Source organism: Cololabis saira, chromosome 11 (genome assembly GCF_033807715.1).
Source record: "Cololabis saira isolate AMF1-May2022 chromosome 11, fColSai1.1, whole genome shotgun sequence".
NCBI classification, from domain to species: domain Eukaryota; kingdom Metazoa; phylum Chordata; class Actinopteri; order Beloniformes; family Belonidae; genus Cololabis; species Cololabis saira.
In genome coordinates this window covers 40,461,961-40,479,525 of record NC_084597.1, presented here as the reverse complement: position 1 = coordinate 40,479,525, position 17,565 = coordinate 40,461,961, and the positions used below count along the sequence as shown (strand labels likewise).

Genomic DNA, 17,565 nt, shown 5'->3' with positions numbered 1-17,565 from the left:
AGGTAGATTTGGACATCATCGGCAAAACAATAAAAAGAAACATCATGCTTTTGGAGAACAGAGCCCAGAGGGAGCATATATAAAGAAAATAATAGTGGACCCAAAATGGAGCCTTGGGGCACCCCACAAGTAAGAGGGGCCACACTGGAGGTGAAATCACACAAGTGGACAGAAAAAGACCTATCAGTCAAGTATGACTGAAGCAGCATGAGAGCCGCACCTTTGATACCCACAGTTTTCCAGGCGTGACAACAAGGTACTATGATCAACAGTATCAAAGGCAACGATCAAATCTAAGGTCACCAGGATAGCAGCAGCACAACCAGAATCAACAGTTAAAACTAGATCGTTGAACACTCTTAAAAGAGCAGTTTCAGTGCTATGACGAGATTTAAAACCAGACTGAAACTTCTCATAAATATCATAATTTTCTAAAAATGAGTTTAACTGAATAAAAATTACTTTCTCCAGCACTTTAGACAGAAAGGGAAATTTAGAGATGGGCCTGAAGTTAGAAAGAATGGAGGGGTCAGGATTTGGCTTTTTGATTAGTGGCTGCACAATAGCATGTTTAAAAGGAGCTGGAAAACACTCTGAGCTAAAACAGGCATGGATCAAAACAAGAATAAAAGAACTAAGTGAAGAAAAAACCTCTTTAAAAAGGCGAAAGCGAATACTGTCCGAGAGGCAGTTAGTGGGGTGTAGCTCACGAACAACATCAGACAGTGAGGACAGTGATATGGGCTCAAACTGATCAAAAACAGCTAGGCATGTAGGAGGAGCAGAAGGGTCAGGAGCTGCTAGGGATGGTACAGTCCGAAGAGAGGAGATTTTGTCAACAAAGAAATTTAAAAAGTCATCACAAAGAGCAGCCGTGGGTACAATGGGGGCAATATCACGAGGGTTAATAAGAGAATCAGGAGCTCTAAACAGAACTTTGGGCTTATCGATGTTGTTGGAGACAAGGTTCCGAATGTAACCAGTTTTAGCAGCTTTAATAGCTCTCTGATACTCCAATAAACAGTCCTTCAGGATCCCGAATGAAACATGCAACTGGTCCTTCTTCCATCTTCTCTCAGCACGCCTATACGAGCGTCTGAGAGCACGGACAGAGTCCTTTATCCACAGTTCAGAGGGTGGCTTGGAGCGCTTGCTCCTTGAGGGAGCAATGGAGTCCAAGATGTTCGCGTATGTAGAATTAAAAAGAGCAACAAGCTCTTCAGCACTAAGGGCACCACAACCATCCCCAGAGGAATGCATAAAGGCATTAAAAGCTGCAGAAAACTGCAGTGTCAAGCCTGGATACAGAGGTCCACTCGGATGGCCAGCTTGATCAGTCTGTCAAGAGTTGGAGGGAGATCGTGAGACACTAGTTCGTCTTTAATATAGTCAGCCAGACCGTGGAGGAAGGAGTCACGGAGGGCCGACTCATTCCAGCCGCTCCGGCGGGCTTGAGTGCGAAAGTCAATGGAGAAGTCAGCCACCGTCTGATTCCCCTGTTGAAGGCTCAGCAGGTCACGAGCTGAATCCGACCCAGAAGCTCCCATTCCAAAAACCTTGCGAAGCTCCTCGGAGAATGCCTTGGCAGGCAGCTTGCCTGGGAAAGGGTGGATGACAGCTGATGGATCTGGGTGAGGACGGATGCCATCATGCCTTTGTGCCGCTGGAGAACCTCCTCGATTTTCTCAAATCGGTTCTGTGGAGCCGGGGGGTGCGCTGGGTCCATGTCTGGCCAGATTGTACTGTTACGGCCAGCAGAGAACCCAAAAGCAGCACATAGAGCACAAAGTCTGATTCACTTTATTTCCCAACAGGGGCGAAGAGCAGGCAGGAATGCAGGACCAGGATAGGGCAGGAATCAGTGTCAGGTTCAGAAGACAAGGTCAGGCATCGGAGAGCAGGAGACAAGGCAGAGTCCAGGAACAGGCAGGGTCGGCAACGGGAAGTCAGGGCAGAGAACGCTGGAGAGTCTTGCATGGCAAAGAAACAATCTGGCAGTGTGAAAAGAGGAGAGTGGAGCTTATATGCCTTCTTGATTGCTGAGGGGCTGCAGCTGGGAGAGCAGGTGAGTGGAGTGAGTGACGAGGTGGGCGTGGCTGGCAGATAGGGTGAGCAGGAGAGAGGGGAGTGGAAAACCACTGAAGGCAGGTCAGAGCGGAGGACTGACCATGACAATAAATGTCAAACATGGAAGACTGAAATTGCCAAAGCTGTCATTTGTGGTGCACTATGTAGTGGGTGTTGTTGTAGAAATGCTAAAAGGAGTGCAGGATTCTGTCGCTTCTTGTGTTTCAGCATCAAATAAAAGTCTGAAAATCTGTATGTTGCATTGGAGCAAGAAAAAAAAAATACTTGTACTTGCTCTGAAATTTTTTGTTTGTTGCATAACTTACCTTGGAAACATAGATAGCCTCTCCGGAGCTTCTCTACCCGGCAAAACTTATTCTCCGCTCCTCTGTTTGTGTGAGCACAGAACATGCACAGCCTTCACCGCTGATTGGCTGTTTCCCGTGCCTGTCTCTGTGTGTAACCAATCAGATGGTGCTGTGGGCGGGACATTGCTGGACACAGTGCAGTGACTGCAGGCAGAGAGACGCGGCTGCATCAACCCCAAAATAACGCAGTTTTTATACGAGAGGTGCCGGAGCAAGGCCCTTAACCCTTACTGCTCCCCGGGCGCCGTGCCATTGCATGGCAGACCACTGCTATTAGTTCAACTAGAAAATGGGTTAAATGCAGAGAAAGAATTTCCCCACAGTGGAAGTACTAAGGGAAGCATTTATTTTTTATTTTATAAGTCCCGGAACACAGGGAGGCCAAAATCGAGAGGTGCCGGATCCTGTTCCGGCAGGATCCGGCACAAATTAACCCCTGGGCCTAAGGTATGCATCACCAGCTGCAAGAGCTGCATCTCGGTTGCAGAGGAGCCAGCCTGCTCTAACACTCATTGGTACCAAGCCAGCCTGTTAATCTCTGATTGGCTGCTGCTGGTGCCCTCCAAGACATACAATCAGCAGTGTTTGGATAGAATAAAAAAGCCACCGTCTGTATTCAACAAGGCAACGAGAGTTTTCAGTAAAAAAAAGAAATCACTGCAGTGAAGAGTATATTTCAGCTGGTAAAAGGTTATTTAATTCTAAGACCTGCAGTGAGGAGTTTATAATTTCATAAACATCTGTCAGAAGACAGACACATCCTGTGGTCAAGGGGGGAAAATTTTCTCTCCGGTGCTTTGCTAAAGAGACAAGTTCGTATTTGTCCGTGGTGATTGCAGTGGATGTGACAATTGTGCAATCATGATAGTGATTGCACATTGTCTTTGTGCCCGTGTGGGTTTTCTGCAGGTGCTCCAACTTCCTCCCACAGTCCAGAAACACGCATGCTGACTTGACCTGTGGTTCTGAGCTATCAGTAGGAGTGAGTGAGTGTCCAACCTGTCCAATATGTATCTCACCTACCGCCTCGTGGTGGGTGAAGAGAATGAATGAATAATTGAATCAGTGAATGAGTTTATGTTGGGACTGTGAAAATGGAGGGATATCTTGAAAAATTTGACAAAGAAAAATACCTTATTGGCTCCCTGTGGGAATATGGCTGCACAGAAGGTTAAGTCAGATAAACCCATTAACACACCTTTGACCATAAAAGTGGAGGAATTTGTTGGCTATCCTGGACTTTCATCAAGGTTATCAGCATCTCTGGTCTTTGGGAACGGTATGAGGACACAAACATAATGTGCTCAGGCCTTCTCAGTCACAGGATCACAAAAGCAAATGGGCAGAAATTTAAAAGACTGTCGTCTTTTATCTGTTCAAACATGCATCCATAGCAGCATTACTGAATATTGTCCTGTGTGTTTTTGAATGCATGCCTGAAACGCAGTTATTCAGATTTTCCTGCTGTTATTACTTTGTTCTAACAGGAAAGTCCAGTTAATCTTTGCAAAGAAGCAACAAAATACTTTTTAGAATTACACTCCTGGGCATCGCTTTTGGAAGTTTTTCTTTTATTTATTCTCAGTTTTGTAGCGTTGACACATGCATTTGAGCGTTGACACATGCATTTGACATGTTTGACTGAAGCCTGTTAAAGCTGTATATGTGCAGTCCACATATGGTTTCAGTTTATGCAGGCAGTAAATCATGGCTGTTTCTGGTGGAGTGTGGTTCTAAGTAAAGCCAAAACAAATAGATTATTCCACGACAGTGGATGGAATGAACTCCCTGACTGCAGCTTTCTCCTGGCACCCACTAGAAGGACTTCCAGGAAAATTCTGATGGTCGGCCTGCAGCCTGGTCGCTCACAAGAACTGAGTTGTAGTTATTATCCCATACTTTAGTGATTTTCAGGTGCAACAGTAATTTATAAGAGTGGCAGCTAAGAAAATAGATCAAGTTTAAATGGAAAAAGGTGTGATTAGATGTATAATTCTCCTCTCTTTCTTCCCTGTTCTCCCTTTCCTTACAGTCCTCCCACAGCAACAACCACACTTCACTGGATGTTTCTCCACCAACACGAAAACTTTTCAGTGCAGTTGGAATGTTGGCGCTTTCCAGAACCTCTCGGAGCCAGGAGATTTGCGCATTTTCTACATCAAGACAAAGTGAGGGGAAAGACTTCTTCATTGTTAACAGATATGTTTATACTTTTCTGCGCTTTTGAAATTAATCTGAGATGACGGATCAAGTCAAAGGTTTCATTTTCAAAGAGATAAAGTATAAACTAGTTTGGGAAAAAAAGGAAGATAACACATTGAGACAGCATTAGATATGATCTCTGAGGGTTTGAGATTTGGTATTCCAGTACAGACAACCTGATTAAGTTATGCCAAGATAATAACAAAAAAAACATGTTTTAGAGAAAATGTTATGTATGAAATGGGCTAAATTTATATATTTTTTTCTGCTTCACTCATAACAGATAAACTTGAGTTTGTCAACATCACAATTACATTTTTTCAATTCAACTCAATTTTATTTATATTAGGGATGCCCCGATATCGTTATCGGGGCCGATACTGCCCTCATATACTCGTACTCGCAAAAATTCTCCGATACCACGCACCGATAGGCTACTTGTAGTTACTGGTTAGCGCCGCTAGGGGGAGATGTTGAGCCGCCCCGCGGCTCCCCGGGCCTGGCAGCCTGGCTGAGCAGTCTGGCTGAGCAGCAGCTCTGTGGCTGTAGCCAGCTGTTCCATGTTTCAGTAAATTCTATCTTCCTTAATTATACAAACTGGACAAACCTTACTGACAGGGAACTTTATTAAACACTCCACGTAACTCACAGTACGACATAAACAATCCCATTGTTACATTCCGGTTAGCCGCGTAAGCCGATTAGCCGCGTTAGCCGCGCCGACAGCCTGAAGTCTGTTTTGCTTCTGTCGTCATCCCTTATTTTGAAATATGTCCACTCTGCTGACATCCTGCTTACATTAATTGTCACTATCTTGCTTGAGACGGCAAGATAGTGACAATTAATTTAATGTTAAAAAGATTGTTTATGGTCTTCTTCTTTTGTTTTATTGGCGGATCGCAACCAACTTTAAGGTGCATACCGCCACCTACGGTACAAGAGTGTGTAACATCATTTCATTTAGCCTGTTTTTTAAATTCTATTTGATTGTTTATGTTGTTTCCAGAGGTGGGTAGAGTAGCCAAAAATTGTACTCAAGTAAAAGTACTGTTACTTCAGAATAATATGACTCAAGTAGAAGTAAAAAGTAATCATCCAAATAATTACTTGAGTAAAAGTAAAAAAGTACTTGGTGAAAAAACTACTCAAGTACTGAGTAACTGTTGAGTAACGTCGGAAGTAAAAAATAATCATCTTCAGGCAAATTAAATCAATAAAATTAATAAAAAATAAAGAATAGCTAAATTAAATTAAATTAATCTTAAAGTAAATTCAAGTACTTTAATAAATAATAAAATAATAACAGAATAAAATAAATAAATTAAACACAAGTAGCACAAAATTTCAAGCCTTTGTACTTTTCTTTTTTAACCAGTCAGAACTAGAACAAGCCCATGAACTCATAGAAACTGCGTGTGTTTGAGTCTGTGTAAATGTGACCAAACATGCAAAAACAAACATTTTTCCCAAAGAATCACTCAGTGATGTCATGAGATTGACGCGTACGTGGATAAAAGGGATAAAAGAAAAGTAACAGCTCAATGTGTTAAGGATTCTGTCCTTGGACCCAAGCGCACGACACCAGACAGGTTCAAGGTTAGCCCAAAAAAAGGCGTAGTTTATTTTCAAGAACAAAAAGCGCTGCCTCCTTAAATGGCAGGGGAAAAAACTCACTGTAAGAATCCAGGAACAAAGTAAAAAACTCCACAAAGTAATCCAAGGGAAAAAGTCTTCAACAAAAACCCAAAAAGTAATCCAATCTTTTCCAGGAACCCACGACCAGACACAGGAGTGACAACACGAACTCACGAGGGTCTGCCAGCAGTTCTGATCCTTATGAGTGCTTCCTTTAATTGACCTGATGCGCTACAGCTGCGTCCAGGTGCGCTCCTCTGTTGGCTCAGCTGCGCCACCGGGCTCGTTGCTGGGCGCGCAGATCTCTGGCTGTGTGCTGCGCAGACTCTGCTTCTGCAGCGCGATCGGGCCGAGGGGAAACCCCAGCAGGCCGAGCCATAACAGTACCCCTCCCTCCAAGGGAGCCACCTGGCGACTTGCCAGGCTTCTCGGGATGGGTCCGATAAAAGTCAGTCAGAAGACCCGGGTCCCTGATGAGATGGCGGGACACCCAGCACCGTTCCTCCGGACCATAACCCACCCAGTCCACCAGAAACTGGTACCCCCGCCCCCGCCGTCGAACGTCCATCACTCGGTTGACCCTCCATTCCGGGTGTCCATCCACGATCGTGGGTGGAGGCGGATCCGGGGCAGGGGGCATCAGGGGACTCCGTGAGACAGGTTTGACCTTCGACACATGAAACACAGGGTGGATGTTTAGGGAAGCCGGGAGTCTCAGCCTCACGGCTGCAGGACTGAGCACCTTCGTGACCTCGTAGGGTCCCACGAACCGTGGCCCCAGCTTCTTGCCAGCCGACTGTAGGGGAAGGTCTTTGGCAGAAAGCCACACTTTCTGCCCCGGACTGTACGTCGGTGCAGGGTTCCGGCGACGGTTGGCCCCCCGCCTGCCGCTCTCCGCTGCTTGGAGCAAGGCAGTCCTGGTGGACCCCCAGACACGACGACACCTCTCCAGATGCGCCTGCACCGATGGGACTGCCACCTCCGTTAGTTGTGCCGGAAACAACGGCGGCTGGTACCCCAGCGACACTTCGAAGGGAGAAAGCCCCGTCGCTGAGCTGACCAGGGAGTTGAGGGAGTACTCGACCCACGGGAGAAATCGACTCCAGGAAGCAGGGTTCTTTGCAGCCACACAGCGGAGTGCCGTCTCCACACTCTGGTTCATCCTCTCCGTCTGTCCATTAGTCTGAGGGTGATAGCCAGAAGAGAGACTGATCGAGGCACCCAACCCCTTGAGAAAAGCCCGCCATACCTGGGACATGAACTGGGGTCCTCTGTCCGAAACCACATCCTGGGGAAGGCCATGGAGCCGGAACACCTGGCTCGTGAGGAGATCCGCCGTCTCTGCAGCCGAGGGGAGTTTGGGGAGGGCCACCAGATGCACCCCCTTACTGAAACGATCAACGACTGTTAGTATCACCGTCATCCCCTGGGAGACCGGTAGTCCAGACACGAAGTCCAAGGCAATGTGGGACCAGGGACGGCTCGGAACAGGAAGGGGCTGAAGTAGGCCGGCCGGTGCCTGGTGAGAAGCCTTGCTGCGGGCACAAACAGGACAGGCCAAAACAAAGTCCCTCACTTCCCTCCTCATCCCAGGCCACCAGAACCGTCGAGCCAGAAAGGTGAATGTGCGGTGGACCCCAGGGTGACAGGCAAACTGACTAGAGTGACCCCAATCCAGTACTCTGGACCTAACTGATTCAGGAACGAACAACCTCCGTGGTGGCACACCACTAGGGGCCGGGTTGGAGCGCAGCGCCCTCCTGACCAAAGTCTCGATGCCCCAGGCCACCCTGCCCACCACTCGGGCCCCGGGAAGAATGGGTACCGATTCCTCGGTGGCCGGCCTCCCCCCTTGATGCAGCCGCGACAGGGCATCCGCCTTGCAGTTACGGGAGCCGGGACGATAGGTGAGACTGAAGTCGAACCGACTGAGGAAGCTGGCCCAACGAGCCTGTCGACCATTAAGGCGCTTGGCTGCCCGAATAAACGTGAGGTTCCTATGGTCAGTCCAAACGATAAACGGCTGCTCCGCCCCCTCAAGCCAATGGCGCCACTCCTCCAGAGCAGCCACCACAGCCAGCAGCTCACGATTCCCGATATCATAGTTCTCCTCAGCGGGAAGAAAACGCCGAGAGAAGAACGCACACGGGTGTACTTTCAGATCCTTCTCCGATCGTTGGGAGAGGACCGCCCCCAGCCCGGTGTCCGAGGCGTCCACCTCCACGATGAACTGCCTCCCGGGGTCTGGATGGAGCAGAACCGGGGCGCTGGTGAACCTCTCCTTGAGGGACTGGAAAGCGGCGTCAGCAGCCGAAGACCAGACGAAGGGTTGGGAGGGGGAGGTCAACCTGGTGAGGGGTTCCGCCACGACACTGTAGTTCCTTATGAACCTCCGATAAAAGTTCGCAAACCCAAGGAAACTCTGCAACCCCTTCCGCGACCCGGGAACTGGCCAATCAACCACTGCCTGAGTCTTGCAGGGGTCGGCTCGAGTTTGACCCCTCTCCACAATCAACCCCAGGTAGTTGACCGAGGAAGAGTGGAACTGGCACTTCTCCGCCTTAACATAGAGTCGGTTCAAGAGGAGACGCTTGAGCACCCGGCGGACGTGCTGGACATGCTCCCCGAGGGTCTTAGAGAAGACCAAGATGTCATCAAGGTACACCACCACGAATTCATCCAGCATGTCGCGGAGCACGTCGTTAATAAGCGCCTGAAACACCCCTGGGGCATTGGTAAGACCGAACGGCATTACACGGTACTCGTAGTGACCCCGGGGTGTCTTGAACGCGGTCTTCCACTCATCCCCCTCCCTGATCCGCACCAGGTGGTAGGCGCTCCGTAGATCCAGCTTAGAAAAGATAGTAGCCTGGGTCAGGGGCTCAAGGGTGGAACTCATGAGGGGGAGGGGGTATTTGTTCTTGACCGTGATGTCGTTGAGCTGACGGTAGTCGATGCAGGGACGGAGGCCCCCATCCTTCTTCTTAACAAAGAAAAAACCCGCTGCCACCGGGGAGGATGAAGGCCGAATAAGCCCTGCCACCAGTGACTCCGAGATATACTCCTCCATGGCGGCCTTCTCCGGAACGGACAAACTGTATAGACGACTACTGGGAAGGGGGGCCCCAGGCCGGAGGTCGATCGCGCAATCGTAAGGCCTATGTGGGGGGAGACTCTGGGCTCGGGACTTACTAAATACCTCCCCCAGATCCCAGTACTCTCGAGGGACAGAGGCAAGATCCGGGGGGGTGACGCTGGGGATCGACCGGGGTAACGAGCCAGGAGCCGCCTGGAGGCAATGGGCGTGGCAAGAAGCACCCCACTCTAGAATGGCCCCCGAGGACCAGGCCACGTGCGGCTCATGCTGAACGAGCCACGGGTACCCGAGAATCACCGGAGCCGACGGGGACGGAATAAGAAAAAACTGACGGGTCTCGACGTGGTTACCCGCCACCGTGAGGGAAATGGGACGGGTGCACTGGGTGATCCGGGCCAGACGACGGTCGTCCAGAGCAAAGGCCTCCACGGGTTCCCCCAGAGCCTCCAGAGGAACCTTAGCCTGGGCGGCGAACTCCTCATCTAAAAAACAGTCGTCCGCCCCAGAATCGAGGAGAGCCCCCACCGTAATTCTCTGACCCCCCCAGGCCAGGGTGACGCTAACCCGTCGGTTGGGTGGTAACGGATTGCGGGAACATGAAAGCTGGCTCACTAGGATCTCCCGGGGTCCTGGTGAGCCTAATCTTTTGGCCGCACGGGGCAGTTGCTAATGCGATGTCCCTTCTGGCCGCAATAGAGGCAGAGCCCTGCCCTAAATCGGGCCTCTCGTTCGGCTGGACTAACGCGCGTGCGCCCTAACTGCATGGGCTCCTCTTCATTCGAAATCTGCGGCGTGGAGGACCGGAAGGAGCCCGATGGCGCATTGTAAGGGACAACGGAATCCCCCTCCCGTGTGCCAGGGGCCTGGGTCTCACGAAGGAACCCCCGAACTCGCTCTCGCCTTCGCTCCCTGAGACCTCCGTCAACACGGATGGCCAGGCTGACGAGGTCGTCGAGGCAGCTGGGCTCCTCCCGTGTAGCCAGCTGCTCTCTCACCGCGTCGTTCAGTCCCCTTCGGAAGGTAGCCCGAAGTGCAGGATCGTTCCACCCGCTTTCTGCTGCGGCCAACCGGAACTCTACCGAATAGTCCGCCACCGTGCCAGTACCTTGTCGAACACGAACCAACCGGTCGCCGGGGTCCTGACCCCTGGACGGGTGGTGGAAGACTTTCCGGAGCTCAGCCACGAACTCGCGGTACGAGTGACGGAAACTGGCCCCCATGGACCAGGAAGCGGCGGCCCACTGGGCTGCCCGCCCGGTGAGCAGGTTAGTAATGTACGCCACTCGAGCAGCGTCCGAGGTGAACCGGCTGGGTTGGTGAGTGAACACCAACTCACACTGCATGACGAACGTGGAACAGGTCTCGAAGTTGCCCCCAAAAGGTTGTGGGCTGGCAATGCAGGGTTCCTGGGGTAGCGGACCGGGCAGAGTAGGGCGCGGAACCTCTGGAGGTGGGTTGACGGCCCTCGCAGGTGCAGGTTGGTTCGGTGTCCGGGTGGTGAGGCTCGCCGTTAACACCTGCAGCTGTTGTAGTATTGCCGTCTGCTGCTGGGTCAGGCTATCCACTGAAGCCTGCAAAGGCTGGACCTGGGCGTGGAGGTTCTGCACGGCCACAGAAGCCGCCTCCAGCTGGTGAGTGTGGCTATTTGTTACCTGGAGTTGCTTATCTAAAGCGGCCTGCAATGAACCACGCTCTGGGTCGGCTGGGTCCATCTTGGTGAGTTCGTACTGTTAAGGATTCTGTCCTTGGACCCAAGCGCACGACACCAGACAGGTTCAAGGTTAGCCCAAAAAAAGGCGTAGTTTATTTTCAAGAACAAAAAGCGCTGCCTCCTTAAATGGCAGGGGAAAAAACTCACTGTAAGAATCCAGGAACAAAGTAAAAAACTCCACAAAGTAATCCAAGGGAAAAAGTCTTCAACAAAAACCCAAAAAGTAATCCAATCTTTTCCAGGAACCCACGACCAGACACAGGAGTGACAACACGAACTCACGAGGGTCTGCCAGCAGTTCTGATCCTTATGAGTGCTTCCTTTAATTGACCTGATGCGCTACAGCTGCGTCCAGGTGCGCTCCTCTGTTGGCTCAGCTGCGCCACCGGGCTCGTTGCTGGGCGCGCAGATCTCTGGCTGTGTGCTGCGCAGACTCTGCTTCTGCAGCGCGATCGGGCCGAGGGGAAACCCCAGCAGGCCGAGCCATAACACAATGTAGCCTAGCTGGCCGAGTTTTGTTTAAAATTGAATTTCTGTTGCAAATAAAACCTGTCTTCCAATTCATTGCATTTTTCATTGCATTTTTAGCCTAGTTATTTTTGTGGTAGAAGTATCAGATCGGTACTCGGTATCGGCGAGTACACAAATTAAAATACTCGTACTCGTACTCGGTGTGAAGAAAATGGTATCGGGACATCCCTAATTTATATAGTGTCTATTACAACAAAAGTTGTCTCTAGGCACTTTCCAGAGATTCAATTCAGGTGCAGACAAAAGCAAGCAGAACCCCCCCCCCCAAAAGATGTGGTCTCAATCCAAATTTTATTTTGCATCCCTGCTTCATTATGCAAATGCGGGACATTGTCTTGAAAGGCCCATTTCACAACACAGCGACAGAGACATGACACAGCGGAATATTGTGGTCCCTTCAGTTATGGAAGCTGAACGTGTTGTCGTAACTCTGGCCTGAAGCGGACCCCTTAACACTTCAACAGACTTCAGTTCCCCTGATTTACACAATGGATCAGAAATGCACACAGACATAAAATCCCCTAGATCATATCAACATTAAACCTCCACAAGTGTGTCCATGTCTGTGGTTTAATATGCATTTTGATACATTAGAGAAAATACATTCAAAGGGTGATGTGGTCTTTTCAGGATGTTTGGGTTTATTTGTGGATTTTTCACTTAAAAAAAGTAAACAAAAGTTGTTCAAATGTTCATAGTTGCTAACTATCAAATCAGACATGCAGCCGGGGCTCAATCATTTGGCCAACACTTGCCCTGGGCATTTGCTCACAGCTTGTTACATGATCTAATGTGCTGTTTGACATTTATTGATCCCATCCGTCTCCCAGAATCGGTTCAGATGAAACATACTTCGCTGAAGAGATTTTCATAGTGAATGTTTCCTGTTGCCTGACAGACCCACCAGTGCCTCTCCTCAAGACTGGCATGAATGTCCTCACTACAGCAGCGAGAGGCCTAATGAGTGTTTTTTCGATGAGAACCACACATCCATCTGGATATATTACAGTGTCCAACTGCGTTCCAGGGATCAGGCTGTCCTCTATGATGAGGTCATCTTCGATGTTTCGGACATCGGTGAGTTTACTGCCTCTACACTCAAACATGATAAGAGACTTGCAGGTTTTCCGCTGAAAACATCAGTCAAGTAGTAACCAAATCCTAAACTCAAGCTAATGATCATCTTACAGGTTAGCTTCTGTTTAACTGTGTCGCCCTGAAAGACAAACAGGCAGACTAGTATGCATGCTCCTATATTCCGTCTAAGCTTTGACACTGTTAAAGCATCATAGCAGTTGTAGTTGTTATAGTGAAGACAGCTTTGATCATTCATGCCGTCCATCTCTTCACTGGTTTGTTGGCCCATATTCAGATGAAACTGCATTTTACCATTATCTTACCTTTGTGCTGCTGTTTTGTTATGAATACAATATCCTTGCAACTGTTACGTGGGCTACTATTAAATAAATAATTTTAATTTCTCTCTACTGCCAAAAGCAGAACAAAGGTTTAAAGGGGACCTATTATGGCATTTAATGTATATTTTAAACGGGCTTTGAATGTCTTAAAAACAATCGAAAGCTTGTTTTTTCTTCATAAAACAGAAATTCAGCCTGTGGCCCTTTGCGCTGATTGGCAAGAGGGATCCGGGTCACCTCGTCTTCACACTAATTCACACAGGAAGATTTAATTGAATTCTAAACAGTTACACCACAGTTATTTACTCCAATTCCTCATCATTTCATTTCTTATGTTACAAACCAAATGAATCATGTTAACTGTAAAGAAATTGTTGGGTCCAAATCAACATTACATAAATTCATAACGAGTAAAGACACAGAGACTACCTTGGAATGGGTTTTTAGCGCACTCCTGCAGGAGGGGGGAGAGCAACAGGAGTGCAGGGCAACGTGTGGCCCTCATTGAGAACTCCTGAGCTTCCCCAAAGATCCTCCCTCTAGAAGATGCTTTTATTAAGAAACTTTGACAGGAAATGATCATATTCATAGATATCATGTGACGTCACACAGTACTCGCAGCGCCATCTTGAGGACCGACTTTCAGCATGCCGTCTATCTGTTGTGCCGTGGGATGCGACAACAATAAGTCTAAAAAAACGGGATTGACCTTTTATCAGTGCTTTAAGTGGGCCGTGGGATATTGTGATATTTAAATGTTCTTTTATTTTCTTCCTTTCACTCGTGTTGAAAGCCGGTTGAAAGCGCTGTAGGAAACAGTCATGGAACGGCTGATCCAGTTAGTTGAAATGAGAAGTTATCCATGATTCCTCCTCATTTCACCACAAAAACCACAATAAAGTTGCAGAAATAAATAATATCCTATTATTATATAGGTCCTGGAACATCGGACGGGAGGGAGAGAAAAGGTCCTGTAAGTGGGGGGGAAAAAAAAACAATTAATAAATGCGTGTGGTGACGCAATCAAACAGCAAACAGCGTGAATGAGCGGCGTGTGGTGTTAAATTCAGCCAGCATGTCAGATCATTACTGAGATGTGGGGAAAAAGCAGAGGACACGAGAAATGATCCAGGCTGAGTTGGATTTGGGAGAGCCGCTTGGTGATGGAGACGTCACGGGACGCACAGCGCAGGAGATCGGGAGCGCAAGATGAACATTTGCATTAATAATATAATAAATCATATTTTATGTTTTAATAAAGTTTTATGGTGACATGATGATATGCTTTTACTTTCTAGAGTAGTAACGTTACTGAAAAAGTGAACTGCCTTCTTACTTTTCATTACATAAACGTATCCTGTGCAGGCAGTTCAATGCTATTCATCAACAGACTGTCACTTACCTTTCTTGTTACCACGAACATTTTTTTGGCCTCCACATGATGACGTTTGGCATCTTTAACCCATCCTGATGTGAAGTAGCAGTAAGCTTAGGTACTTTAAAAGCTTTGAGAGCTTTGCCGGTGTATGGAGAAGGATTGTGGACCAGGTAGATATATATGTCCGCAAACGACAAATCTGGCAGGTTTTTGGCAGACTGGAGTGGAGTCAGTAATTGATTAGATATTATATACGGATCGAAACCTAAAGTGTCAATTTTCTGTAGATACCGTTGCTGTTCTTCGGGAGTTAAGTGAGTTATTAGGTGAGACGTCATATTGGCTGCGCGACGGAAAGGTCCTCGGTCGGTCCTCAAGATGGCGCTGACAACAAAAAATGTCACGTGACTGAAACCCATGAATAAGGACAATGCATAGTAAACAGTAGACAGTAGACAATGGGTAGTGGACAATGGGTGGAAGTGATAACGTATGATTGAGTCCTTACATTACAGTGGTCACCTGTCACCAGGACAGTCCAAAACCTGAGTAGATCAGGAAGTGGCTGATGTGGCTTCTGTTAGCCAAGCATGTGACAGTTTTACAATGACAAAAGAAGTTCAAAGGTTGATTAACCTCACAATTACCTCCTCTTGTCATTTTGAAACTTCAACTAAAATCCGTCCATTAGGCTTATAATAGTAGCCTCATATTAAGGTCAAACATTTAAGAAATAGGGCTTATCGCGTAATTATATATCAAGTGAGAGGCGAAAACCCGATTATATGGGGCAAAATTCCTCTCCGACCCTCCTAGTGAGCGATCACTCTGGCCAAAACACGTAAAAGCTTAAAACATTTTCACAGTAAACAAAATGAAACACTCCAGTGTCATCATAATCATCCTTGTCATCAGTTAGAATAATGGACTAAGGAAGTTGGATGGTTCTTTGGATCATTGCACTTAGACACAGAATGATACACACAGAACAGTACAAGGACAGTAATAATCGAAATCATAATTTTAGCCTGTTTTAGCCATTTTGCATGTTCTCCCCGTGCTTGCGTGGGTTTCCTCCGGGTACACCGGTTTCCTCCCACAGTCCAAAAACATGCATATTAGGTTAATTGATGATTCTAAATTGCCCGTAGGTGTGAGCGTGAGTGTGCATGGTTTGTGTGTTTATATGTGGATATGTGGCCCTGCGATGGACTGGTGACCTGTCCAGGGTGTACCCCCTGCCTCTCACCTGAAATGAGCTGGGATAGGCTCCAGCAGACCCCCGTGACCCTGCAAAGGACAAAGCGGGTATAGATAATGGATGGATGGATAATTTTAGCCATTATGTCAGTCCAGGGGCCGGAAGTCAGCCAGGACCCAAAAGTGGTCTCCTGCTACAACTTTGGTCGACTGATATAATTCGGCTATAGCTTTGGTAACATTCAGCACCAGTTTCTGAACGTACATCAGTGTAATCATAATTACAACACAGCAATACAAGTAAAGAGTTTAAGGAACAATTCCTAACATGTCAGCATGAGTCATTAGTGGAAAGGTTTCTTCCATCTCTCGGAGCTCCTCTCCAGTCTGTTGTCGCAAGTCAGTTTGGGCTAGTCATCTTCAGGCCTGTGGCAGGTGAGATAGGCATCAGATGAGTTCTTCAGCGGGCAAGGGTTTTGATACCGCCCGACTTCCCGCCTACTCAGGGCCTGGAATTTCTCCACTAGCTTTCACTGGAACTGGTGAACACAGTAGATCGTTCAGCAACCTTTTACTGCTGCCGGTGTTCTCATCTGGGCAGCAAAAGGGCCCGTCCTGACGGGGTGATGACCATGTTTTTCGTCTCACCAATCAGGATCTGGATCTGGTTTCAGCAGTTCCTGCTTAGGAGAGAGAGAGGAAGAAAACAGCAGCCTACAAGAACTTTTGAACATTCTCATGTACATTCCGACTAATGCCCGTCATTCAGGCCATGGCTTTCTTGAGCCTTAACTTCTTACATGTTGTATCTGCAACATGTCGGAAAGCTCCTACAAAAAAAGTTTTAAAGGGTATTTAGTATTTGAATACTTAATTCTTTGTGTACTATACTCTTCATCCCTCCTGTTTGAGCCATGGGACTTCCCATGGCTCAATTTAGCCACCAGGGGGAACAGGTTTTCATGTCACCTAGAATTTAAGATGATGTCAACAGAGGTGGGGGTCTCGTTGTCATCGCTGCCAGAGTCCTAACTTCTCCCCAGATAAGTGGTTGTCCCACTTCTTGACCTTTGCACCCTGGCAAGTCGGCAGTCTGACTTAATGATTCTCTAGCGTCGGTTATCTTTATGTCCCAGATAGATCCCCAGATTCCCCCTCCCATCACCTTAGATTAGAAGGGGGCAAAACCTGTTAAGTTCTGTCCGTTACCTTATTCAAGGACCACAGAAGTTCTTATTTCAAAATGTTCTCATTTTAACCCAAGTGGGTTATGGCTTTATGAAAGTAACAACACATAAGTTAACATCACGGTCCAGTGACCAAACGGTTAGTCACATAATGGTCCTAGCTGTTCAGGCTCGGATGCCTCACAGACACAAAGCTGTCCACGCAGCAACTTTCCTACAATGTAAAACACTAGTCCTCAGTGAACTTATATACATATAAACAATCAATAACTCATTGTCACAAAACCCTCTCCACACTGATCACATCTGGTGTGCACTCAGTTCCTTCGTGTCTAAAAGAACTGCTCAACGGGTTTGTTTCTTCTCCACACACTCCTTTCCTGTGTAAAATGTCACTGACATGCAAATGACAGTAGGCTCATGAACACGCCTCACTCCACTGTATCCAAAACACAGCGGCGCCCATTTTACGGGACGAAACTAGGGCTGAAACGATTCCTCGTTAATAAACAATTTTAAATTACAATATAATTTTAATAATTCGAGTAATTCGATTACAAAAAATGATCGAGGAATTTTCTCTGCCTCGAGGAATCGTTTAATTTCTTTTTTTTCCGTTTAATTTCACCATCTCAAAGCCTCGTATTACACCCGGACTACATTTAATGCAACAGAAAGCGCTTACGCTGCGCCCAAAATAGATCCATGCCTGTGCCATACATCCATGCACTGCGCACGTTAAAGGGGGAAGAAAGAGGCGGCGGGTATGTT

General features: G+C 47.7%; 1 protein-coding gene across 1 annotated transcript in view; it reads left to right on the top strand.

Annotated features, from left to right (window-relative positions):
• LOC133455455 (growth hormone receptor-like) overlaps positions 1–17,565 on the top strand; it is a 61,866-nt gene that overhangs the window by 37,079 nt on the left and 7,222 nt on the right. Inside the window, exons 11-12 of the mRNA XM_061734514.1 lie at positions 4,468–4,603; positions 12,510–12,688. Of these exons, the coding sequence (XP_061590498.1) occupies positions 4,468–4,603; positions 12,510–12,688 (315 nt within the window). The remainder of the gene's footprint in view (positions 1–4,467; positions 4,604–12,509; positions 12,689–17,565) is intronic.